The sequence below is a fragment of the Hypomesus transpacificus genome, chromosome 15, assembly GCF_021917145.1.
Source record: "Hypomesus transpacificus isolate Combined female chromosome 15, fHypTra1, whole genome shotgun sequence".
NCBI lineage: Eukaryota > Metazoa > Chordata > Actinopteri > Osmeriformes > Osmeridae > Hypomesus > Hypomesus transpacificus.
The window spans coordinates 13,046,393-13,071,570 of record NC_061074.1 but is presented as its reverse complement, the minus strand read 5'-3'; the positions used below and the strand labels follow the sequence as shown (position 1 = coordinate 13,071,570).

At 42.3% G+C, this 25,178-nt stretch overlaps 4 protein-coding genes across 6 annotated transcripts; 3 read left to right on the top strand and 1 right to left on the bottom strand.

Annotated features, from left to right (window-relative positions):
• The first annotated feature begins 959 nt into the window (after window positions 1-959).
• On the top strand, window positions 960-3,097 carry si:ch211-105f12.2 (RIMS-binding protein 2-like). Of its 3 annotated transcripts, XM_047036134.1 has the most exons (5): window positions 960-1,530; window positions 2,144-2,300; window positions 2,580-2,704; window positions 2,828-2,899; window positions 2,986-3,082. In XM_047036134.1, the coding sequence occupies exons 1-5, from the start codon at window positions 1,309-1,311 to the stop codon at window positions 3,049-3,051; spliced, it is 642 nt and encodes a 213-aa protein (XP_046892090.1). In that variant the 5' UTR covers window positions 960-1,308; the 3' UTR covers window positions 3,052-3,082. The 3 variants fall into 3 exon arrangements, with proteins under 3 accessions (XP_046892090.1, XP_046892089.1, XP_046892091.1); XM_047036133.1 differs by having other exon boundaries at window positions 2,828-3,097; XM_047036135.1 differs by lacking the exon at window positions 960-1,530 and adding an exon at window positions 1,574-1,949 and having other exon boundaries at window positions 2,828-3,097.
• A 3,196-nt stretch (window positions 3,098-6,293) lies between these two features.
• Window positions 6,294-8,675, bottom strand: ca4b (carbonic anhydrase IV b). Its single transcript, XM_047036121.1, has 8 exons — window positions 8,547-8,675; window positions 8,212-8,256; window positions 7,929-8,093; window positions 7,698-7,843; window positions 7,508-7,600; window positions 7,320-7,386; window positions 6,906-7,069; window positions 6,294-6,761 (listed from the first exon to the last, which is right to left on the bottom strand). Exons 1-8 carry the CDS (start codon window positions 8,629-8,631, stop codon window positions 6,579-6,581), a joined length of 948 nt encoding a protein of 315 aa, XP_046892077.1. The 5' UTR covers window positions 8,632-8,675; the 3' UTR covers window positions 6,294-6,578.
• Window positions 8,676-9,160: 485 nt separating this feature from the next.
• LOC124478028 (dehydrogenase/reductase SDR family member 11-like) lies at window positions 9,161-11,750 on the top strand. The gene is made up of 7 exons (XM_047036136.1): window positions 9,161-9,549; window positions 9,964-10,173; window positions 10,247-10,341; window positions 10,757-10,886; window positions 11,049-11,141; window positions 11,248-11,313; window positions 11,460-11,750. The coding sequence occupies exons 1-7, from the start codon at window positions 9,418-9,420 to the stop codon at window positions 11,499-11,501; spliced, it is 768 nt and encodes a 255-aa protein (XP_046892092.1). The 5' UTR covers window positions 9,161-9,417; the 3' UTR covers window positions 11,502-11,750.
• Window positions 11,751-11,907: 157 nt separating this feature from the next.
• Window positions 11,908-24,374, top strand: LOC124477997 (transcription elongation factor SPT6-like). The gene is made up of 38 exons (XM_047036082.1): window positions 11,908-11,966; window positions 12,552-12,667; window positions 12,798-12,962; window positions 13,076-13,146; window positions 13,275-13,467; window positions 13,570-13,654; window positions 13,852-14,107; window positions 14,248-14,349; window positions 14,585-14,698; window positions 14,874-14,963; window positions 15,048-15,190; window positions 15,400-15,545; window positions 15,646-15,762; window positions 15,887-16,016; window positions 16,137-16,287; window positions 16,463-16,617; window positions 16,705-16,897; window positions 17,118-17,260; window positions 17,352-17,469; window positions 17,573-17,649; window positions 17,760-17,895; window positions 17,987-18,124; window positions 18,277-18,444; window positions 18,615-18,742; window positions 18,929-19,136; window positions 19,243-19,390; window positions 19,504-19,646; window positions 19,827-19,967; window positions 20,087-20,282; window positions 20,452-20,690; window positions 20,788-20,901; window positions 21,070-21,194; window positions 21,910-22,022; window positions 22,135-22,212; window positions 22,334-22,515; window positions 22,890-23,065; window positions 23,182-23,376; window positions 23,545-24,374. The coding sequence occupies exons 2-37, from the start codon at window positions 12,562-12,564 to the stop codon at window positions 23,366-23,368; spliced, it is 5,175 nt and encodes a 1,724-aa protein (XP_046892038.1). The 5' UTR covers window positions 11,908-11,966; window positions 12,552-12,561; the 3' UTR covers window positions 23,369-23,376; window positions 23,545-24,374.
• Window positions 24,375-25,178: the final 804 nt, after the last annotated feature.

The window sequence follows — 25,178 nt, the reverse complement described above, 5'->3', positions numbered from 1 at the left end:
GCACATTTCACATATCACTAAATTCCTCTTTACAGTAAGAAGTTATGTGGTGCAACTATAGCACCACACAGTGTCCCTGGCCTGAACCAACACCTGAACAGCCCTATGCTCACCTAACCGTCCCTTGGTTTTGCTACACAGCCTACATTTTTATAGGTGGCACATGTAAAGTCTGTGCTCTGCTGGCAAGTTGTGCTTTGTTCAACTTTCTCTGAGATAATTAAACCAAACCACTACTTTTGGTTTGACTGTCCCTACCACAGTAACCACCACATAATTTGCCTGTGTTGAATCATCTCCCTGCCACCTGGATACAACTCTTATAATTGTATTCCATCTAAGACACCAGCTATCCTACATGTCACAATATCTTATCTTAGGTTCTACTAAATCTGGTTCCCATGGAGATGAGGAAAGTAGATTTAACTCCCTGCTGTATGTGTCTCGCTCTAATCTTAGTTAGTCCATCTGTGCAGATCTATAGACCTAGAGCGCACTCTGCTGTTAAAGAACAGTAAAGGCAAGGGTTCGCTCTAGCACAGACTCATAATTAGGCCAAATTGATTATAAAATTGCAAATGCATGCCATATCCTTATTTCAGTCTACCGACCCTTAAAACTATAGATAAAGATACATGAACTCACTCACCACACCCCCACTCACTCACTTACTCATTCACGCTTTCTCATCTTGACCTCTCTCTCTATATGTCTTTCTCCCCCTCTCTTTCCCTCCTCATCTCTCTTTCCTACTCTTCCTCTTTTACACACTCTTTTGTACACGGTAGGGGATTATCGCTAGGTAACCGAGGGTCAGGAGGGGAATCCCATAAAAAGTGGGTCAAATTGTGAGAAGGAGGAAGATTGAATCAGTGATACAACATTCAAGTAACATGAAAACTTTATCTTGAGACAGCATGTGTGGTATGCTATCCCTGTTATCAAGTATTGCACACCGTATAGACATTTATATTTTACTATGCTCAAAGGCTATACTATTATCCTACATTCACATCATGTTCAGACTAATTATTCTCTATTACTTGTGTTGGGAAAGAGTCCTGATGATAATTCCCCCTTTAATAACAAAAACAACCAGTAATAAATAGTCCAAGGTTGTTGCTTTCACAATAGAGTAGACTTGTCCAGCAGGTAGGGTTAGGGCTAGATAGTTATCTACTTTCCTCAAAGAGGATTAGATTCTGTGCTTGCAGCTTACCTGTTTTACCTCACATAAGGACGAGAGAAAGGCAAGCCTGTCTGCAGTTGCCATCTGGCAGAGCGTAGGGCTCACTCAAACTGCTGTAAATGGAGGATACGTTGGAACTGGACGTGCTTCTGTATCCAGATGGATTGAGGATCTCTACGCCTGATGATATTGGGGAGTGGGATCTTGAGACCGCGAGTCAGCTGTCTGTGCCCACTGCCCAACTCTTTGTGGCTCTTTTCCCATATAACCCTGCTGCCATGTCTCCAAACCATGAAACGGCAGGAGAGGAACTGCCCTTCGTGCCTGGACAAATAATCAAGGTAAAGCCCTGTGGAGTACTGTGTGTTTTTGTTGCTGCAAAGCAACTTCTTAAGGTACTATGGACCTTACTCTGACACATAGAGGCATCTAACTCCATAATAGATTGAGGGGAAAATGATGTACATGTTCGAATGGCAGAAAAAAACAGGCAGGAATAGATCAAAGAAGACAGATAATACTGTTTCCTGTTGTTTTAGATTCAATGTCAGGCCTGCTTGATGTGAAAGAGTTATGTGGGTTTTCTCATTTCCTGCCCTCATTTGTACTTGCTTGATGCTAAACGAATAACTTTCCATGCTTGTACTTGTTAATTGGGACACAACGTTTAGCATTACTAGAAACAGAGTGCGAATTATACAATGACAATCGAGGGGGTCAACTTATTCTCCATGGTGTAAAGTAATATTTAATATTACAGGTAAGAAAGATATATCAATGTATCGACCCCCCCGACCTGGTGTTTTTGTCTCTTTTGGGGGGGGTCCAAGTCTTAATTAGGGGGGTAAAACCCCCCCAAACCCCCTGTAATTCAAACCCTGACTACAAAATATAGTCTCTGCCAATAATAACAGGTTAAGAAATAGATGACAGCTGTTTATGTGTGTTTGATAGGTGTTTGGAGATAAAGATATGGATGGGTTCTATCATGGGGAGTCTGGCGGCCTCTCTGGTTATGTGCCTGGTAACATGGTAGCTAAGATCCCAGTGGAAGATGACTACATCAAGTACCTGCTCATGCAGCAGGGTTTCCTGCCTGTGGACCATACAGGTATCTCCCTTTCTCACGCCCAGGCATGGGGAGACATTGTCATTTGTACCACTTAGACATTATAGATTTCATCATGTCAATTCTATAATGAGTCATTATACAGTAGTTCACCATCAGTCATTTAGGGACTGCTAGCAATGGATCATCCACCTTCCTGCCAAAGTATATTCCTTGTCTGTGCAAACTTTCATGGTGATTAAAACCCTTTATTATTCAGATTCTGATCCTCCAAAGTTTGTTGTCAAATGTAGAATTGACAGCTGTTTTTGTCCTGAACAGCAGGGATATCTTTCCCGTCCGATGTCCACACGGTTCCCAGTATCCCAGACAACGTGACTGTCCACAGAATGGTGGCCCTCTTTGAGTATGACCCCTGGGAAAGCTCCCCCAACATGGACAGTGAAGTAATGTCCACAACTCAAACTGTCGTCCCTTAGATAAAGATGTCTTATTTTGTTCAGCTGACTTACTTCATCACACTTGTAATACAACAACCTGTCATTTTCCAAATCTGTTTTTCCCCATAGAATGAGCTACCGTTCCGTGCTGGGGACATCATTTATGTGATCGGTGACATGGATCAAGATGGATTCTTCTATGTGGGTGGCTACATAGTTCACGCAAAAGGAATAATCAATGAATGTAAGGCTTCTCCCTGGCTAATGACTATTCCATCCCAACTCAGGGTGACCTTCATGGGCGGCGAGGTCTGGTGCCATCAAACTATCTGCAGCCATTACCTTGGGAATAGGAAGAGACACACGGTAGTCATCCGATTGTGTCATGGATCTTGCTGACGTGGTTTCAAAGATTAATCTAGAGGGGCCAGACAGAGGACGGAAGTTGATTTACTTTTGTGATTTAAATTACATTCGAAAATCGATGATGCGACCAAGTCAGTCTGTGTGGTACAGTGTTCTTCCCAGGTTTTCATTTTTGGAACTTAGCCAATGTTGCTATGCATCCACCAGACAGTTATTAGTCTTTCACAGGCAAAGAGAGGCCATAAAACAAATATTACGGATTTCATGTAGTATATAACTATCATTATCTATTGATTCATTTTAATAGATCATTATCATATCCTGAATATACTTGGCATCAGCTAGGATATTGTAGCCTTAAGGGACTATGTCTCTGATTACTTGCTAAGCTGAACCTGAATGTTGTACAATAGTTAAAATATTTGCCTTATGGTGCCATTTACATATTTTCTTTGTTATTTACATATTTTAAGATGTTTCTTTTGAGTAAGCACTAAGCATGGGTGTCTGTAAGCATTGTTTTTGTATATTTGGAAAAGAGATCAGATCGAAAATATTGTATACATAAAGAAGGAATACTGTTATTTTTGTAAAGTACCAGCACAATAAACTGTTCAGACTTTTGTCAAAATTATACAGTTCTTTTATGGATTACAGTGACTGTCTATTATGATAGAAATGGAACATTAACTGTAAAATGAGGCAGAAACATTTGCATGTGAGAAACGGTGGGAATAATTTCAGATGAGCAAACTTGTATTTTCAGTCAGAGTTCATTCATACAATGATGATTATAGATTATAATTTGAAACGATCAACAATAGTGAGCACAAAAACATTCAGCACACAATTGGCAGCATATCACATTTTTTTCAAAGTAGTTGAGACATAAAACAGATGTGAATTTAGACTTCCTTGCATTGTCCTCCGTAGCCCACAGTACACTCATCCATAAAGTAGGAAACACTACACTGTGCAGAGGAGTTTAGTAGTGCTTTCTACTTTATGGGTGACTGCACTGTATATCAGGTGTTCTTGGTTGTTGTAGCAGGTCCTTGTTGACTTCTGAACTCTTTTCAATGAAAAAGTAACAACTACGCTTGATAAAACAGTAGTAGAAAACAGTGTGACCTCTTACATTTCACATATCCTCATTCTGTCCTACAAAATGGATGGTCTCTCACTGCACACCTTTACTATTTTCCAACTGTAACAATTTACACAGACAATGAATCAGTTATGACATTTTCACAGTATCTTACCAGCTTCCTCTTCTTCATCCCAGCAGAAACAGAACTGTGAAATGAATGTGATCTACTTTTTAACCCTGTCTCCACCACGTGGTCCAAACCACAGGAAGAGGTTCAACGTCAACCTAAAGAGTGCAGATTCACTCACTCACTCACTCTCTCTCTCCCTCTCTCTCTCTCTCTCTCTCTCTCTCTCTCTCTCTCTCTCTCTCTCTCTCTCTCTCTCTCTCTCTCTCTGATGCGTTATTGCTCTCTCTCTCTCTCTCTCTCTCTCTCTCTCTCTCTCTCTCTCTCTCTCTCTCTCTCTCTCTCTCTCTCTCTCTCTCTCTCACTTGTTCACTAGGCCCAGAGGCCCCAGACAGTCCTTTACCTGTCCTCTCTCCATTTAAGGACATTCAGCCAGAATATGACACATTTACGTAATCACTGTTACTAGAAACTATTACATACTACTAAGCAATACATGTGCTGCATTTACATGTGTGTGTATCTATACAAGGTCAGTGTTCACATTCCCTCATCCCTGCAGAATCCCATTCTGTATTTCAAATTCTATTACCAACTGCTAAACCATAAAACCATGCATAACTGTTCCAATACAGCTACAATGTTGTTTTCACAGGTACTGCTAATAACTGATAGTTGTTTGATAAGACAGGTTCTCAGAATGATCTGTCTCAATTAAGGATATTTCTTCTTAGGGCTATGTATTATGTAGTGATGAACTGTAGTCTTGAAATGTTGTCATGAAGAACGTGAACACTTGTGAATCACTTATTTCGTGAGACATTTAGTGACTCCTCATGCAGTCCCCTGGCAGAGGAAGTCCTTCTGCACAAGGTTCTTGCCTAACCCTAAGTAAAACATGAAATGTGTAATGTGCTGACCACAAAAGAAACTGAGATATGTCCTCTGTTGTCAAGACAACCCAAACCTCAGAGTCACACCAAGTGAGCCATGAGGAAGTGGGGGAAGGGTGGTTTGTGCAAAATGGAGGGATTATGTTTTTCAGTGTAAAAACTGATAGCTTCAGTCAGTATACATTAGGAGATAATCCTGATATTTTGCAGTAGACTGTATAATTTCCAAATGGATATAACATAATTAGATCATGAGGGAGAGTAATGCTTAGTGTCCCATGACAAACAGTGTAGACAGCTTTGCTATATTATATAATAGTGATTGGCCTGTACAGGATTTGTCTGTGGCCTGGTCTGGGGATCTTCCTAATCATACAGATGAATACCATAATAATCCATGGTTTTAATATTGCATAACTGATATAAAGTGTTACACTGTTCACAACTCTACGCAGATCACATCTCTACAGCAACATGATTGCGCAGCCAGAACAGTATCCCTCTTCTCACCACGGCAGTGCTAAAGGCACTTAAAAAGCTTGGAGCTGGCATCTATTCCTGTGTTCAATGGGATTGTAGCCACTTACGTAGGGATGTATAGATAGCCTATATAATACCTCAAATTAAATCAGCAGTCATTATCCACACTTCGCTGATGGTTGCATTATTCATCATTCAGTCACTAACAACAAGGGTGGTTCTACCATTGCCATAAGACAGTTACCACTGTTAAAAAAAGAGTAAAGTAAAGTTTTACTGATTCACTTATTCACCCTGGACCATGTGTCAACAACCACTACCACTGGTGCTGACATTTACATGATGCATGATTCTTATATAATAATTGTCTTGCAACTGTAATTACTTTTTTTCTCAGAATTGTTTGCACAGTAAAACATATTTGCACCCTATTGAGCACTGATCATATCAAGAAAATTGATAGTGTAATGAGAAAATATACAACACTGGGCTATTGCAATCAAGGTTTAGAAGGACTTCAAAATTCTATGTCCAACTAAACTAGTATTCATCACTGCCCCCTGGTGGAGGAATGAGAAAATAAATCAGAAACATGTAGAGTGTAGATTGACCAGTCGTAGTAAACTAACATTCATCGATTTACAACGTTTCATACAATATGGAACTATTCCTCAAACATGGATACAGGTCAGGTCAGATACAGGTTTTATTCAAAGGTTCAGACTCCGGTATTATTAGTCCCTGAGAAAAATGTAGCCATACAAATTGGACAGGTAATACATTCTCACAGACATAACTGTTATAAATATTAATTACATAATAATACAACTTTTATATTGTCAGACCTATAATTTGCTATACAAAAACACACAAACAAAGTGACTTCGAGAACAAAGTGACTTAGGGGATGCCTTAGGTTGCCTTTCAGAAGTCTGGCAGGGAAACTTCAATAGCTGACAGCAAAGAGCAGACGAGTAGTAAAGTGCTGAGCAGAACAACATGGCCGCCAGAGTAATACACCCTGCGACCATTTAGAGGCTTTACAGGTCGATACGTCCCTACCATCGGCAGCGCATCAGCAAACCAAAGCTTTGAAAAAGCAGCAAGCTGGGGAAAAGACAACCAATTAAAAAAAACATAAAATACAATGGTTTAATATCACATTGAGAACAACTTTACAAGGTGGCTCTTTAAGGTATTGGTATGCATGGATTTTTATTGTGTTTATTGTAAAGTAGCATTGAACACTACCTGTTGCTTGCTGAGTGGAATTGTGTTTTCAAACACAGTCCACACGACAGACTCTGCACAGTTGGGTGTGGTAAGGGAGCCATTGTAGTAGTAGTAGCTTGTCATGTTACTCCTGGAGGGGATTAGCATGTCCAGGGCTATTCCATTCAGGCTAGTGTTGGTGTCTACAGAGGTCAACACAATAAAAACCAGAAGCTTAAGTTTTCATAAAGCGAGTAACTCATAAAACACCATTGCTCAAACCTTACAGTGGTGGAACCAATGTCTGTTTTATTATAGGCTATAACTCATATGTGCATTGTACTTTAGTCTTTGTAATCAGCATGTGATTTAGAGGCCTCTCTTATCTATTTGGAGGCCATGGAATGAATGGTGATATATGAGCAATCCCTTTTTACAGGCTGATTGACTTACTGGGTTGTTTGATTGAATTCAGAGCATTTATGATGGAGTCATATTTCCGGTTCGACACTGTCGACTCCTGAAATGGGAAAGGATATCCTCGGATGAATATCAAACCAACATCAGATTAGTGTTCTCCTTGCTGGAGAAATAACCGTCATTGTTAAAGGCATTGTTAAATCAGTCAGATCCTAAAATACCTCATAAAAGAATCCAAGAACTGCAACGCCTGTTGGATCTTTTAAGGCTTCAGCTAAAGAGTTGTGAGTCTCTTTTATGTGAACAATATGCAGCTGAGAATGACATTACAGATAATTAGATAACATCCCAAACAAAAGTAATCAAAGCCATATCTAGAGACAGAAACATATCTATGAAACCATACAGTACCTCCATTGGGTATCTCTCTCCATCAATTGTGTGTTCTGATCCAGGACCTCCATCCTCACCCCAGTGTAGGTGGAGTTGTACTGCTTTGTATGCTGCCGGTAGATGAGCACCCAAAACTGTGGCTGTTGTCGTCAAGTCCACTTGAACTAGAGATTAAGTTGCATCGAGTTAGGGAAGTTCTTTCCAAAAGAAGTAAATAAACTAATTATATACATTGTTTGTAGGACTCACCTGTGTGACCATTATTTGTGATGAGGCTGTTAAAAGAGTCTTGGTAGCCAGTGAACTTGAATCCTGTGCGTTGCTGAACTACTTCAACTTTCTTAGTTACGATGTTAATGGGAGACTGGAACCTAGAGCCACACATCTCAGCCACCTTAACCCAACCATTAGGTCCTTTAAATCAAAAGCAAAACTGCCGATAAGGTCAACATGAATTTAATCAAAGAAACTTTTGTAGTAGAATAATCTGGGTTGCCATGACCAACCCTCTGAATGTTTCTTTAAGGTTTACCTGTGCAGTTATTGTCACAACTAACTTGTGAATAGTAGCACCAATCTGAAACAAAGACAATTTAGGGAAAATGACCAGTGACGCATTGAATATGGTCACATAATGTAATCCTACTTTCAGAGTAGTCAAATGACAACCATGACAAAATAATCCCCATGAAAGTAAGTCAGTAAACAAATATATATAAATATGTGTTGTAAATAAAAATGTATCTATTATAGATCCACAAATCAGATTTTTCTTAATCTCACTTTGCAGTCAATATATTTCTGGGTTCTTCCGTAGGCTAATCTATTGATAAACCCAGTAAAACAATTACAATCTAGAAAGCTCACCTGCACCTGAAATTACCCCCACAACTGTGGACATTAAAATAATATGTACACAACTGCCTGGTAAATGTGGTCTAAATGTATCCATTTTTAAATTGTTTAATTCCACAGTGTTATCTTGGTGCAGAAGATGTCTGTATTTATCTGCTAGGTGGCTATAATATAGGCTGCAACCACTCCCACCTGGACGTAATGTATGAACCATTATTTAGATAAGAAGATAAAGTGTGTTTTAAAATGAATTATAACTGTTCAATCAGTATTGCCTTAAAGCCCTGAGAATTATTTTTTGTACTGACAACACGCAAGTATCCTGTAAATGCAGCCATTATCTTCCTCATGCCTATGATATATCACCATGTTTGGAACATTTTTTAGTATGACAGTATGCTATAATATTTCATATTTTGACAGTAGCACCAGCTTTTATTATCCCTAGCTTCCTCTCCTTAACACAAAATATAATGTTCCCCATGTAGGCTATAATGAAACCTACGCTTACGCATCTTACCTTTTCTTACTCTGAAACCATTTTAGTGTATTTGAATGAGCACTCGGCGTTCTATTAATTTAGACTGTTCGTGATGCTCATTGGTAGATTGCATGTGGCTGGATGCAATGGTGAGTTATTTACAGTAAAGAGCAGGACGGTAACCTTTACTAATAATTAGTATTAGTATCAGCACTGTAAGTTGTACACCATCCTTTTTTATACTACAGCTGTATAATAACGTAACGTTGATTGTAAACTGTCGTAAAAGCCGGTTGGCTAGAAAGTCACGTGGGCAGAAAAGAATGGGCGTAATTTAAAGGCATTCACTTATGATTACTACTGAAAACGTTAAAACTGAGGCATACTGTCATACTTTTGGCAATGGATCGATGGAGAGGAAGAGTGGCTCTTGTTACCGGGGCATCAGTTGGAATCGGGGCGGCTATTGCAAAGGTTCTCGTCCAACATGGCATGAAAGTTATCGGTTGTGCAAGGAACGTCGAGAAATTAGAGGTAGGCAATGCGTCAGGAAGTTCAACTGATAAGCAGAAACTTATGTAACTTGTTGTACCTACCTACTTTAAAGGTTCTTCATTAGCTTATCTTGTCAATATAATTTAAATGGATAACAAGATGGGTTCTAATCAAGAGCCGCTATAGACGGCGATTGTTCTGGTAAACAGGCTATGCCTCGCCCAAGGTTTTATTGCTGTTTACTCAAACATTGTACATCGGCCCTGACCTGAAATCTTCGCAGTCAATAAACTGTCCCACACCCCTGATTTAATACAAACCCCCCAAAATATTGGCTTCAATTTAGTTAGATGTTGCCTACACATCTGAATAGTGGGAAAGTGTCTATTTAAAAAACACACACTCATTTTCCTATGTTTTATTTTTTCAAGATCTGATGTTTCTTAATTTCAGAAACTAGCTGCTGAGTGTCAGAGTGCCGGGCACAATGGCACCATGATCCCCTATAGGTGTGACTTGTCCAAAGAGGGGGAGATCTTGTCGATGTTCTCTGCCATCAAAACCCTTCATCAGGGGGTGGATGTGTGCATCAACAACGCTGGCTTGGCTCATCCAGAATCCTTACTGAATGGCAAAACAGATGGTTGGAGGGATATGATAGATGTAAGTGGTACTGTCACACCTGGGTGAATTACATTGATGAATGTACTTAAAGGAGATTCACTTTGACTTTCAGGTGAATATCATTGCGTTGTCTGTCTGCACTCGTGAGGCCTATCAGTCTATGAAGGAGAGACAGGTGGATGATGGACACATCATAAACATTAACAGGTAGACATTATGACCTCCACGTTTTTCGAATACTCATCGTTAGTCACTGACACATTTAGTTAAATTCACTGCAAGTTATTTGTTTTTAGTTTAATATGAGATATGATTGATACAATTAGAGCCTTCTGTGACATTGCTTGTAAAAAAGGGCTATACAAATACATTTTTATTAGATTTTGATTACATTTACATGTAGTCATTTAGCAGACACTCTTATCCAGAGCGACTTACAGTAAGTACAGGGACATTCCACCCGAGGCGAGTAGGGTGAAGTGCCTTGCCCAAGGACACAATGTCATTTTTTTGCATGGTCAGGAATCGAACCGGCAACCTTCTGATTAATAGCCCGATTCCCTAACTGCTCAGCCTTTTGACCCCCATAAATATCAAACTTAATCCAGACTCTGCTTTGCAGCATGAGCGGTCATCGTGTGGTGACCAATCCAGATGTGCACTTCTACAGTGCCACTAAGTATGCTGTGACTGCTCTGACTGAGGGCCTACGGCAGGAACTCAGAGAGGCTGGGTCTCACATCCGGGTTACAGTAAACACAACTACTCTTCAGTTTTTCTGAGCAAACTACATTTTACTCATTTAAAGTCTGATATAACTATGAATCAATATATTTCATTAAGCATTATTGGCCTAAAAAAAATGTTACGGGAGATTTACTTAAATGTTCATCTAAGTTTGTTTCTTTTTGCAGAGTATATCTCCTGGATTAGTTGAAACAGAGTTTGCTTTTCGGCTCCACAGTCTAAGCCCAGAGAAAGCTGCTGCCACATATGGAAGCTTAAAGGTAAGAAGGCATTCTCAGGATATGGATGTGGCCATTGAGGTGAGAGGTATGTCAGTCTTTGATGATATGGGTTGTTTAGCTTTTCTCTATTTTTCCATGTGCATAGTGTTTGGAAGCAGTTGACATTGCAAATGCCCTTATCTATGTCTTAAGTGCACCTTCACATGTGCAGGTAAGTTGTCGTTTACGTGTATTCTAATTCGCTTTTTAAATGTGTTATAAGATTAGGCCTACTAAAATCAGACAAGTTAATAGGCTAGTATTGTGTTGTTGCCTCAGTTGTTGATTTGAGCAATCAAACTCTGTTTTCTCATCCAGATTGGAGACGTCCAATTGCGACCGACTGAGCAGGTGTCATAGTGGTTTTGTGGGAGGAATATGACGTCCTTCTGAATTGTGTTTTGGTCCAAACTTTGAAACGGAAATACATCAATGATGAATTTAATTAAACGTAGCATAGTATTTCAATACATGTTGTCCAGATACATTGTATATGTATTCTGACTGAAGTCAAAAGTGATGTGAATTAATGTTGTTGAGTTGGTAAACGTTAACAATTGTTTTGTAAACAAACGGATTGCAAATAAACTTTAAATCATGTTTAAAATAGGTGAAGCTGCGATGTAATGCAGTGCTGTGCTGAGTTTTTTTGTGACGTTGATACGCCGTCGCCATCGCCTCCATTCGGAGTTCTGGATTTTTCAGGCTGGAAACATTATATATTCCAAGCTAACCAAAAAGTCGTATCCTGCTGAATAAATTTCTTGAGGTCGATATGGCTGTTCGTGTATAATTTTCAAGAGAGCGCTCATGGGTCTGACTAAGGTATGTGCCATCATCCTAATGCTCCAATGTCACCCAGCTGTGCGGAGCTGTGGACATCGCCTGTAATGCAAACAAGCTAGCTAAAGCCAAAGCGGCAAGCTAGCACTGTTATTAAGCCCGAGCTCCTGCAATAAACCGTGGGTCCAAAAGCTACAGCTAGCAATCAGTAGCCTATTGTATACATACTTGCAAGATTGTGTCATGCATTCGTGTGCAAAAAAAATATTTTGAATTTTAAGACATAGCTAACCAAATACTACCCCCCCCCCCCCCCCCCCCCCTTCCCCTCATCTACTTCATCACCTGGATCCATGGATGGAGTGTCTTGGCGTCAATCGCCGAGTTTCTAATGTCATAAGACATGCCTAGCATCCTTTAAAAGGGAAAGTAGGCAATAGATAATGTTTTTTTTCTTATTAGTGTTGCTAACATTAACCAAATATAACAGTTCAAGTCTGAGTAGATTGATCTGAATTGATATTCTAAATGCCATCATGTAATTATTGCAAATGAAGTTTCTCTAACATTAGCCAATGTTTCCGAGGGTAAAAATAGTTAGTATAGTATTTATTTACTCTTCAACAGCCACAGTAAAATGTCTGACTTCATTGAAAGTGAAGCTGAAGAATCTGACGAGGAGTTGTTTGAGGGGTCAGAGGAGACCCAGATAAAGGAACAAAAGCTTTGTAAAGCAAATGATGGTATGTAAGATGCATGAATCAATCCATTAGGTTTTTCCTTGCTGATCATAAAAACAGACAGATTATGGGTGGATACAGCAGGCCAGCCATGTAGTTTCTTGGACATGATTAACTTGATTTACCACTATAGATGAGGAAGAAGAAGAAGAGAATACTGAGGACCAGGATGAACACGGGAACCTTCGGGGTCTGATTGACGATGGCGTTGACCAAGAGGAAGAGGAGGAGGATGAAGGGAAGAGAGAAAGAGATAGTGACTCAGGGGAAGAGATTGGCCACCGTAAGAGAAAAAGAAGTAAGTGGGCATCTTGATCCCTCTTTCTACAAAACGTAATGCAACTTAGCATTGTAACAGAGTGGCATCTGCATCCTGTTTAAGATCTCATGTCTTCTTTGATTTGTCTACAGACTATGATGACCGGTTGGATGATGATGATATTGATCTCATTGAGGAGAATTTGGGAGTCAAAGTGAAGAGGGTAAGTGTAACAGGGAATCGCAGTGTAATCATAACCATTTTAAGGGTGCTGTCTTATCTACCTCTAATGTGGAGTTTGGGAACTTTTGTTGCTTTGTAAAACATGAGCTCTTGGTTTGTATATTTCAGCAAAGGTTTCGGCGCTTGCGAGACATGTCTGACGATGAGGATGAGGAGGGTGATGATGATGTCAGGGAAGCTCATGAGAAAGATATGATAGCGGATGAGATCTTCATGGGAGTGGGAGGCCTGGATGAGAGTGAAGCTGTAGATTTGCCTCTTCATCCAGGCGAAGATGACGAAGAGGATGATGAAGAGTCAGGTATGGAACTGTGAAGTCTAAAAAAAATATTATTACCTGTATAATGTAGTCTTAAAAATTGTTTAATTCACATTAATACAATTCAAAACTTTAACTTTTAAGACATTGATGACTTTATCGTGGATGATGATGGACAACCTTTGAAGAAACCCAAATGGAGGAAGAAGTTGCCAGGATACACGGATGCGTAAGTAAAAACTCTTACTATAAAAAAATATAGATACATATATATATAGATAAATATATATACTATACAGTTTATTAATTGGTAATTTAGGTCCCTTATTACAATGCTTGCTCTACTCACAATACATGTGTGTGCTAGTCCTAAGGGCAACATAAACTGGTATGTTTGCCTTCAGTTCCTTGCATCACTTTCCACAGAGCTCTTCAGGAAGCCCAAGAGATCTTCGGAGGGGACTTTGACTTTGCAGAGTTTGACACAGAGGCGTACGATGATGCAGAGGAGGAGGAGGAAGACGCGGAGGACGAGAGCTGGGACAGGCCCAAGAAGCAGACCAAGAAGAGGGTGGGCCGACGCAGCATCTTCGAGATCTATGAGCCCAGCGAGCTGGAGAGCAGTCACATGACTGACCAGGACAATGAGATCCGCTCCACAGACATGCCGGAGAGATTCCAGGTGTGTGAAATCATCGGTTTCTAAAGTTTGTACACATCAAAAGATGGAGTTTGGTCAATGAGGAGTTTGAGAGAGTCGGGAGATATTTGGTCATTTGTTTTTAACGTACAATATCATTTTGTTAATGATGTTGTCGGCAGCTGCGTTCCACTCGTGTGAAGCCTGCGGAAGATGTGGAGCTGGAAATGGAGGCTGAGTGGATCTACAGGAATGCCTTCTCCACGCCCACCATCTCCATGCAGGTGGATAACTCAACAGATAAGCATGCTGGCAGTGACTAATAATGACATTTATTAATTTAGTGGTTGCTTTTATCCAAAGTGCCATACAGAGTGATTGGAACCTTTGGCCTGTTGATCTGCAGTCAAATGCGCTAACTACTGAGCTATACCTATCTCCTATGTGTGTAGAAACATATCCAGTGTATGTGGAAATGTTGTTTCTAATGACTGACTTACACTTAAATCCCTCTTATAGGAGAATACAGACTATTTGGATCGAGGTCCAACCACCAATTTCAGTAGAAAAGGTCCCAGCACTATTCAGAAGATTAAAGAGGCACTGAACTTCATGAGAAACCAACACTTTGAGGTACTGTTCACATAATGACCACATCTTATTTTATGTGTTTTTCAGTTTACATATTGTATTTGTGTTCAATGAGTGAGATAAAGCAAGTTTTTGTACAACCCCCCAAAAAAACGAGTAGGAATAGAGTGTAAGTCTGGGAAGAATCAAATACATTAAAACATCTGTCCTATTGTAGGTTCCATTCATAGCGTTCTACAGAAAAGAATATGTGGAGCCAGAGCTCAACATTAATGATCTGTGGAAGGTCTGGTTGTGGGACGAGAAGGTAAAGGATAGAACTCATAATTTCTTCACTTCGTAACTACTCGTTGTCTGTAGAACTTCAGTGAGGACTCTCTTGTCTTCCCAGTGGACACAACTGAAGACTCGCAAGCAGAACTTGACACGTCTGTTCCGGAAGATGCAGGCCTATCAGTTTGAGCAGATCTCCGCAGACCCAGACAAGCCCCTGTCTGACGGCATACGTCCATTAGACACAGCAGATATAGAGAGGTGCTGTCAGAATGTTGTTGTTGTTGTTGCCCATTCATTAAAGCAAAATCAATTGGATCACTTTTTGTATCAAGGTTCCGCTAGGATCTAATAGGTGTGAGTCAATCTTACTAATTAACCTCAAACTGTCACAGTGTCAGTGAGAGTTGCAAACCCGTTATTCTGAATCAGTTACGGGTTACATTACAAATAGCTTTTTGTCTTGCCAGACTCAAGGATGTTCAGTCCTCTGATGAACTGAGTGACGTGTACAACCACTTCCTCCTGTACTACGGCCGGGATATCCCAAAGATGCAGAATGCGGCTAAGTCCAGCAAGAAGAAGCTGAAGAAAATCAAAGAAGTGGATGAAGATGGTAAAGTTGTTGATATGTAATGATATTACATTAAATTGGCAAGCAAGGCGCGGTAGAATTCAGGCCCTCGGTGAAGCCCAAATGTCATGTCTCCCTCTAGGGCTAGAGCAGGAGCCGGAGGAGGAAGAGGAGGAGGTGGTGCCACAGTCAAAGGGGCCAGACCTGAAACTAGCATCTCGCAGGGACATGAACAGTATCTGTCAGAGTGCAGGACTTGGTGAGTGACTAATTATATCACGTCCACTAGGTGTCAGTAGCAACACTTAATACAGACCTGGAGAAATATACCACATACCGTTACACAACTTGACAGATACATTTTTGACAATCTCTCCAATTAGATGGTCTGGCAAAGAAGTTTGGTTTGACTCCGGAGCAGTTTGGTGAGAATCTCCGTGACAGTTACCAGCGTCACGAGACTGAGCAGTTTCCCGCGGAGCCCCTGGAACTGGCCAACGATTACATCTGCAGGTCAACCCCTGGCACTGCAGTCACTGCATACACATACAGACAACCACATACACAGACATGCCTTTGCTTGATAACCTATTTCAACCATCTACTCATATCCCGATCGCTGTGTGTCTGCAGCCAGTTCAGCACAGCCGAGGCAGTACTGGAAGGCACCCGTTACATGGTTGCCATGCAGATCGCTCGAGAGCCTCTGGTCAGACATGTGCTCCGACAGACATTCCAGGAGAGGGCCAAAATCAACATCAAACCCACCAAGAAGGGCAAGAAGGTAAAAACATGTCTGCAGTTACACATTGTATAGTAGGTGTAATAACGACTCACATGTCACAGCATGCAAATATGAAGTGGACATATATTTTCATAAAAATACACAGTATAGTGTTTATCATATTAGATTGCCTTTTTGAGATTGTTTTAGATATCAGATTGTTTTTGTTTTGAAGGATGTGGACGAAGCCCATTATGGCTACTCTTTCAAATACCTGAAGAACAAACCTGTGAAAGAGTTGAATGGAGACCAGTTCCTCAGAATGTGCCAGGCAGAGGAGGAGGGGCTCCTGATCATCAACATCTGTATTGACCTATTAGGAGTGAAGGGGTAATTCTAACATCTTGTACTGATGTACAACTGATTGAGTGTAAGTATAGTCCTGGGCTTAGTGTCTGTCTTATCTATGCCGGGCAGATACGGAGATCAGACATACTTTGAGGAGATCAAGCAGTTTTACTACAGAGACGAGTTCAGCCACCAGGTCCAGGAGTGGAACAGGCAGCGCACGCTTGCCATTGAACGCTCCCTCAAGCAGTTCCTGTACCCTCAGATGGGAAAGGAGCTGAAGAACAAGCTGATCGCTGAGGCCAAGGAGAGCATCACAAAGGTGGGAGCCTTCTACTGAAAACATGGAAGTTTATACTGCGAGATCTATCACAATGAGGTGGTGGAAGCTCAAAGTAGTTTTTTACCCTTTATTTTGATTTAATACTGATATAATGCTGGAATTAATGACTTATGTTCTTATTCTGACACAAAGCAGGCTTTTCAGAGTATTGATTGTGTATGAGCCGACAATATTATGATAGTGGTTGCCCGCCTCTCAGGCCTGCAGCAGAAAGCTGTATAACTGGCTGAAGTTGGCGCCCTACCGGCCCGACCAGCAAGTGGAGGAGGATGAGGAGGAACTTGTGACAGATGCCCAGGGCAAGGGGATCCGGGTACTGGGAGTGGCCTTTTCTTCTAGCAGGTACAGTCCCCATGTCTCTACCTGAACTTAGACCCATGGAGCAATTTAACACCTATGTAGAGACTAATAACCTGAAAATGACTGTTCTCAGAGACGCCCCGGTGTTCTGTGCCCTGGTGAATGGAGATGGGGAGGTGGGGGATTTCCTGAGGCTCCCCTACTTCCTGAAGAGGAGGAATGCATGGAGGGAGGATGAGAGGGAAAAAAAGGTAGATTTCGAAAGTCTTGTGTCAGATCACTATCCAATGATGTGAAGCAATCTGTTTTATGACACTTGTGTCGTAACACTAATGCAAGTAGCATGATCTTTAGATACAAGATATTGACAACCTGAAGAAGTTCCTGAGCACCAAGAAGCCTCATGTCATCGCTGTGACTGGAGAAAACAGGTTCCCCTCTTCTCATATCCTCCTCGTTTCTGAATAGTATGTGATGCTAACTTAAATAACTCTTCTTGATCACTTCCTTCTTTTCTTTGTCCCGTCTACCGTCTCTGTAGAGATGCCCAGATGGTTATTGAGGATATCAAGCGTGCAGCCAGTGAACTGGAACAGGAGTCCTCCTTCCCTGCTATAGGAGTGGAGCTGGTGGACAACGAGCTGGCCGTGCTCTACATGAATAGCAAGAAATCTGAGGTGACATACCCAACCCAGATGAACTTTCTCTCGCCACACAAAATTAGCATTCTTACTTTGTTAAAAAATCTGGAAATGTGCTTGTACGTAGGCTGATTTTCGGGACTACCCCCCTCTCCTGAGACAAGCCGTGTCTGTGGCCAGGAAGATCCAGGATCCCTTGGTGGAGTACGCCCAGGTGTGCAGTAGTGACGAGGACATCCTCTGTCTCAAACTCCATCCTCTACAGGTAATCATTACACTCTCAATAACCACATTCCGATGAGACAACCATCAAAACAAACTGGTCACGCCTCAATGACCCCTACCTCTATGAGCATGTTTATTGTACGAGTCAGACTGTCCTCTGCCCTCGCCTCCCCACCCCTCCCCTTCCTCCAGGACCATGTAGTGAAGGAGGACCTGCTGAACGCACTGTACTGTGAGTTTATTAACCGGGTCAACGAGGTGGGCGTGGATGTGAACAGGGCCATTGCCCACCCATATACCCAGAGCTTGGTCCAGTACGTCTGTGGCCTAGGGCCCAGGAAAGGTGCCCACCTGCTCAAGGTAAACCAACACTGCATTGTACAAGTCATTGGTTGTAAGGCTAAATAGCCTCTTCTGGCTACTCTCTCTTCTTATGTAGGCCTTTTAAGTTGTAGTTATTTTTCTGTAGTTTGACCCGTTCAGGTTTTCTGACTAGCTACCGCAGCTTCCATGCTAATCTGTGGTTGCAGATCCTGAAACAGAACAACACGCGTCTGGAGAACCGCACTCAGCTAGTTACCATGTGTCACATGGGGCCCAAGGTCTTCATTAACTGTGCCGGCTTCATCAAGATCGACACAGCGTCTCTGGGAGACAGGTCAGATTCAGCACAGGGTCTTTCTAAAGACAAATATAGGGAGATGATACACATCATAGCACGGGAAATATCACATCATCATCCATACAACTACAGTAAAGATCAATGTATAAATGAACATTTAAGAACTAAGTAGAACTATTTAAGCTAAACTAAATCAGATCATCCCACTTTGTCTCTCATCAGCACCGACTCCTACATCGAGGTTCTGGATGGGTCCCGGGTGCATCCGGAGACATACGAGTGGGCGCGCAAAATGGCAGTGGACGCCTTGGAGTACGACGAGTCAGCGGAGGACGCCAACCCTGCAGGAGCCCTGGAGGAGATCCTGGAGAACCCGGAGCGTCTGAAAGACCTGGACCTGGACGCCTTCGCAGAGGAACTGGAGAGACAGGTCAGTGTGGCGGGAGACGGACGGCCACATTCACATTGGGCGGCCAAGACAACGCAACACATCCCGGTGGTAGTACTTCCCGTCTGAGGCTTCCCCTTGTCCACAGGGCTATGGCAACAAGGGAATAACGCTGTATGACATCCGTGCCGAGCTGAGCTGCAGGTACAAGGACCTGAGGTCCACCTACAGGGGCCCCAACACAGAGGAGATCTTCAACCTGCTGACCAAAGAGACCCCCGAGACCTTCTACATAGGTGAACTGCTCCCCCTCTGACTCCATTTGAGCCTCACCGCTGTTTTATGGTCTGTGTTTCATCGCGTCTCCCAGCCGTTTGTTTATGCTCTGGCTGTGCTTCTCCTTCTCCAGGTAAACTGATCACCAGTGTGGTGACGGGCATCGCCCACAGACGTCCCCAGGGTGAGAGCTATGACCAGGCGATCAGGAATGACGAGACTGGTCTGTGGCAGTGTCCCTTCTGTCACCAGGACAACTTCCCTGAGCTAAGCGAGGTGAGGTGGACTCCCTCCCCTGGACCTAAGAGCACAATCTCACTGTAAATGCTGCCTGTGCTGTGTATTTCCCAGACTTCTGCTGGGAGACCAGATTCAGTGGGCTGCACTGCAATCTAGTCTCCTGTAAATGCTGCCAATCTTTCAGCAGCCTAAAACAACTCATGTTGTCCCATGCAGGTGTGGAATCATTTTGACAGTGGTTCCTGCCCCGGCCAGGCTATAGGGGTGCGCACCCGCACGGACAATGGGGTCACTGGCTTCATCCCCACCAAGTTCCTCAGTGACAAAGTGGTGAAGCACCCTGAAGACAGAGTCAAGGTGTCTTTCCCTAAATATCGACTGAACGCAGTTTCACATTTTAAGACCGCTACCTAGGTACTAGGTTGTGTAGATGTGCTTTCGACGTGTGTAGTTATTGATGTGTGCTGGTTTTCTAGGTGGGCATGACAGTGCACTGCAGGATCATGAAGATAGACATAGAGAAGCTGAGTGTTGACTTGACCTGCCGCACGTCAGACCTGTCAGACAAGAACAATGAGTGGAAGCTTCCCAAAGACACCTACTATGACTTTGACCTGGAGACGGATGATGTGAAGCAGGAGGAGGAGGCCAAGAAGAAACAGCAGAGAACAAGTTTGTTTCTTAAGATTGAAAAAAAGTGTCAAGCATAGGTCTCTCAATCTTTAGGTTTTTATTGTGCAGGTTGTTGTGTGGGTCATTGATATCGTATTTCATCAAAGTTTTCATGCATCGTTTTCCAGACTTTACTACCGCTTGAACTGTACTCTCTCCCTCCCTTTAGCCTACATCAAAAGGGTCATCGCTCACCCCTCCTTCCACAACATCAACTTCAAGCAGGCAGAGAAGATGATGGAGTCGATGGACCAGGGGGATGTCATCATTCGTCCCAGCAGCAAGGGAGAGAATCACCTGACAGTCACCTGGAAGGTGGCTGATTGTATCTACCAGCACATCGACGTGCGTGAGGAGGGGAAGGAGAACGCCTTCAGTCTCGGGCACACCCTCTGGATCAACAATGAGGTGAGGTGACCCCTGGAAAACAGTTTAATCAAGTGGTACATGTCTGTATAAATGTGCACATGTCATTTGGGGTATGGCTTGATTTTTCTATTCTCAGGAGTTTGAAGATCTCGATGAAATCACAGCCCGATTCGTTCAACCAATGGCTGCGTTTGCTCGTGATTTGCTTGGTCACAAGTATTTTCAAGAATGCAGTGGTGGAGACAGAAAGGTTTGTAATTCAATATTTAGGGTATGTGTGTGTAAATTATTCTGTAGGTGGCTTCAGCCCATGCGCCTGCTAGTATGTGAGTGTGCCAAAATACAAATTAAACACAATAATTTTCACGCCTTGTTTAATAATCATTTGTTGCGGGACCTTCTGTTCATTGAATTACAGAAAATGGAGGAGGTCCTCGTGAAAAGCAAGAAAGAGAAGCCTACATTCATCCCCTACTATGTGTCGGCCTGTAAAGAGTTTCCAGGAAAGTTCCTGCTCGGCTACCAGCCTCGCGGAAAGCCAAGGTTATCTAAAGACTGCCAACCACCTCCAAACCTTTGTTGTGCTAATGAAGACCCATTCACCAGATGCATACATTTGCATAGATCTAGAAACACAGGAGATGCACTTGGCTTCATTTTAGTTCCGTGTTTAATTGACACCCTGAAGAAGAAGAAAAAACTATTGTGTCAGACTGAATGTCCCCCGTGCACCCAGATACAAATGTGTGTCAGGACAGTAGGGAAGCATGAATTGCCCTTTGTCTTTGCTTCTGCCGTTTGCCAGGAGCAAGTGTGATTCTGGAGCTTGTGTAGTGACTGGAAAAGTCGTGGGACTGTCAACATTCAGTCATATCAAGTCATTGTTGATTGGGGGCCTTGTCACAGGCATCATCAATTGCCAAATTTTATCCAACTGATGCAATGGGATATGATTCGACAGAGACAAATAATCAGAGCAACATTATTTATTTGCAAAGATGCCTCAGACCTTTTGTCTGAGTACAACCTGTCTTGATGCTGCGTTACCAGTGGCCTTTTATGGACAAACAATTTGTGATTTGAGTTAACAGAACGCCACTGCAGAAAGGGTGGCCAGACCCAACTACTAGGGCAAATCAAATATGAGCTTGCAGATTCATTTGGTTCCCAGGCTAACTTTCTCCATCTGAAGAACATCTCCTGTTGAAAAAGAGGTCATTGTTGTGTAATGGACGAGTGTCATAACCCTGTCTTTCAGGATTGAGTTTGTCACCATCACGCCTGAAGGTTTCCGATACAGAGGCCAGATTTTTCCCACAGTTAACGGGCTCTTCCGCTGGTTCAAGGATCATTACCAAGAGCCTGTGCCAGGTCAGAACACAGAGAAACCCTGTCCTTGTTCCACCTAACAATGAAAGATATGTCAGTGGGAGTTTGTGTCCATCAGTGTTAGAAGTAAGTTTTGTATTTTTTTTTTCAACAGGAGTTACACCAGGCAGTAGCACCAGAACAAGAACCCCGGCCTCCATGAATGCCACGCCAGCCAATATCAATATTGCAGGTCTCTTCCTGTTTCTGTCTGTTTGTAGAAAACAGGAGATCATTTCAGAATTACAAGGCAGCTATTGTGATCTACTGTGAATAAGTCACCGTGCATTGCTTCCATGTCTTTTGTCGACCAGACCTGACTCGAGCAGTCAGTGCCCTCCCACCCAACATGACCTCTCAGATGTTCAATGCCATCGCTGCGGTAACCGGCCAGGGTGGGCAGAATTCCAACACCACCCCGGCTCAGTGGGCGTCCAGCCAGTACGGCTACAGTGGAAGCAGCACCGGCGGAGGGGGCAGCAGCAGTGCCTACCACGTATGTTTGGAGTAAAGGCCATTGCACACTGAGTGCGGCATTTTCGTATGCGTTTTTTCGCAATCGTCAGCCTCAACATTCGGTGGCTCTGAATTTCCACAAAAAAAACTATCAAAATGCTGGCTATGGATGCGAAAACGCAAAAAATCGAACCCGATCCAAACTCTTTTTGGACGGACGAAAGTTTAGGAGGCAGTGTGTAAGCGCGTTTGACATAACGTGAGGTCGTATTTATTTTTTAACATGCGAACATTTCGGATACGAATTCCGGACTCAGTGTGCAATGGCCTTAACATAGAACTTTAGTCAAAACCCCAGGGTCTGCCTGCAGAGAGACGAGTTCTGACCCTAACAATCCCTTTTGCAATTGACAGGTGTTTGCCACCCCAGCCCAGCAGCCCATAGCTACCCCACTCATGACACCCAACTACTCCTACACCACACCCAGTCAGCAGGCCAGCGTCACCACCCCCCAGTACCCCAGCAGCACCCCTCACTCCTCCCATGGACACCGCCCATCCTCCTCCCGACACAGGACACCACAGGCTAAGTAAGTTACAGATTCCAACAGAGCAAAAAAAAAAAAACTACTAGCGAAGCCTGTATGAAGTTTGTTTCTCTCGTCTCATAGAAGTGAACTTGATTCTCTTGTTTTCTCTGGTGCAGGCCGACCTCACACACAGCCGTTGACTGGGGCAAAATGGCAGAGCAGTGGCTTCAGGAGAAGGAGGCAGAGCGTAAGAAGCAGAGGCCCAGAGTGACCCCACGGCCCTCCCCCAGCCCCATGATCGAGAGCACACCCATGTCCATAGCCGGGGACGCCACGCCCCTCCTGGATGAGATGGACCGCTAGACCATGAGGTGATTTTCTTCCAGTCTCGCTTCCACCTGTTTCTACTGTACATGAACTGGTTGAACTCGTATTAAATCCATTCCACTGCTACTAAGTAACCCCGAAAGATTAAAGAGCAGGATAAGCTGATGTTGACCAACATGGACATGTGAATTCATATGAGATAACTCTCACAGGAAATGGAATTAAAAACTGAACAGTCCTTCCAGGAATAGAGAATTCGTCAACCATTTTAAAATAGGCAAGTACCATCCTCTGTGTTCCATAACTTGTCATTCTGTTCCCATGATGGAATTTCACAGGAAACAAAGAAAGTGCATGCTTTGTTGGAATCAGACTGTAAGCTTACTAACTTCAAATGCATGCAAATACAACAATAAAAGCACTGTATGTGAATAGCACTCAGAGGTTACTATAACTTCATGATAACAATCTCACATTGGGTTCTATGACTGCAATTATTGTGCCCAAGTATATTTTTTCAGACATCTTTGCCTCATCGCTACAGTATGCTGTTGTTCGTCTGAATGACTAGCCTTTTATATATTTTAACTGTTCTGGTGCTGCTTAGTTGTGTGGGCTGTGATGTTCACACAAATACACTTTATTGCATAGTAGATTGAAAATGAAAGAAAATGTATTTGAAAAGTATTAGAAAGAAATGTCAAAGAATGGGTCAAATCTTGAGCACTTTCACCATTAGGTGTTTTTAACCTTTTTTGTATTTTTAAAAGCATTGCATAAGCATGTTATGGTCAATAATCTATATCCACTGTGATTTATAAACATACAGGATTTACAATAGTTACTTTGCAATTATAAGTATTTCACTGTGATCCAGTATCAATTAGAAAAGATAATACATTTTGTTTGGCGCCTATTTAATTGAAAGATGTACTGTATTGTTTGAACTCTAAATATCTGTGTATATCATCTATTTTCATTACTCATCATGTGCTGATGGAGCCCACCAATAAAACAGTCAATGGATAACCAGACAACTGGATATGTGTTCTGCAACGCTGTTGTGTCAGGCTAGTGTGGTCTACCTCTTACATACCCCTGACAAAGTATTGCTGCTTACTCAATATTAGTTCAATTTGGTGGGTAATAAAAAGGCTTTGTCATACATGTGTTACTTACCTGGCCAAGCTCTTCTGAATACTTTGGTTTGCTGTGAGAATCTTTATCAAAGTACTCTCCTCTTGAACTTAATGTAGTTATAACAAGGTAATAGTATACATTATGAGAGAGATCCTTGCTAATAGTTCTCTGAATATCTCAAGGTGCCAGTCACATCTAGTTAAATTCCACTTAGTTGCAAGCATGTGGGAATCAGCTGATTAGGGATTTGATGCTCTGCAGTGGGTGTTACAACCCTAATTTGCTGCCTGGGGGATAGTGTGCCAAGAGGGCCTATAATCCAGAGATAAGAATGTAACCCCTTTTTCAGTCAAAACCTTAAATCGCATTGAAGGGGACCAGCAGGGCCAGTCTCCCACAGAACAAAGGGCATAGTAAATAATCTTGGAATGTGCAGGTCTGTTGGTGTGTATAGTATGGCTAGCATTGTTTGCAGAAAAGTATACCTAAGTAGGTTTACTGTTAAGCAGATAAAACACAATACTTCCCCCTAAAGATTTAACATTCCTTGCTGTTTGAATAGTGACAAAGTGATTTGCTGTCAGGCCCATGACAAAATGTGTTACATTCACACAATCACCAATTTAAATAAATATACCAACATTTGCAGCATTGAAATATTTTATTAATCTATTTTGTAGGCATACATATTTCTATACATAATACT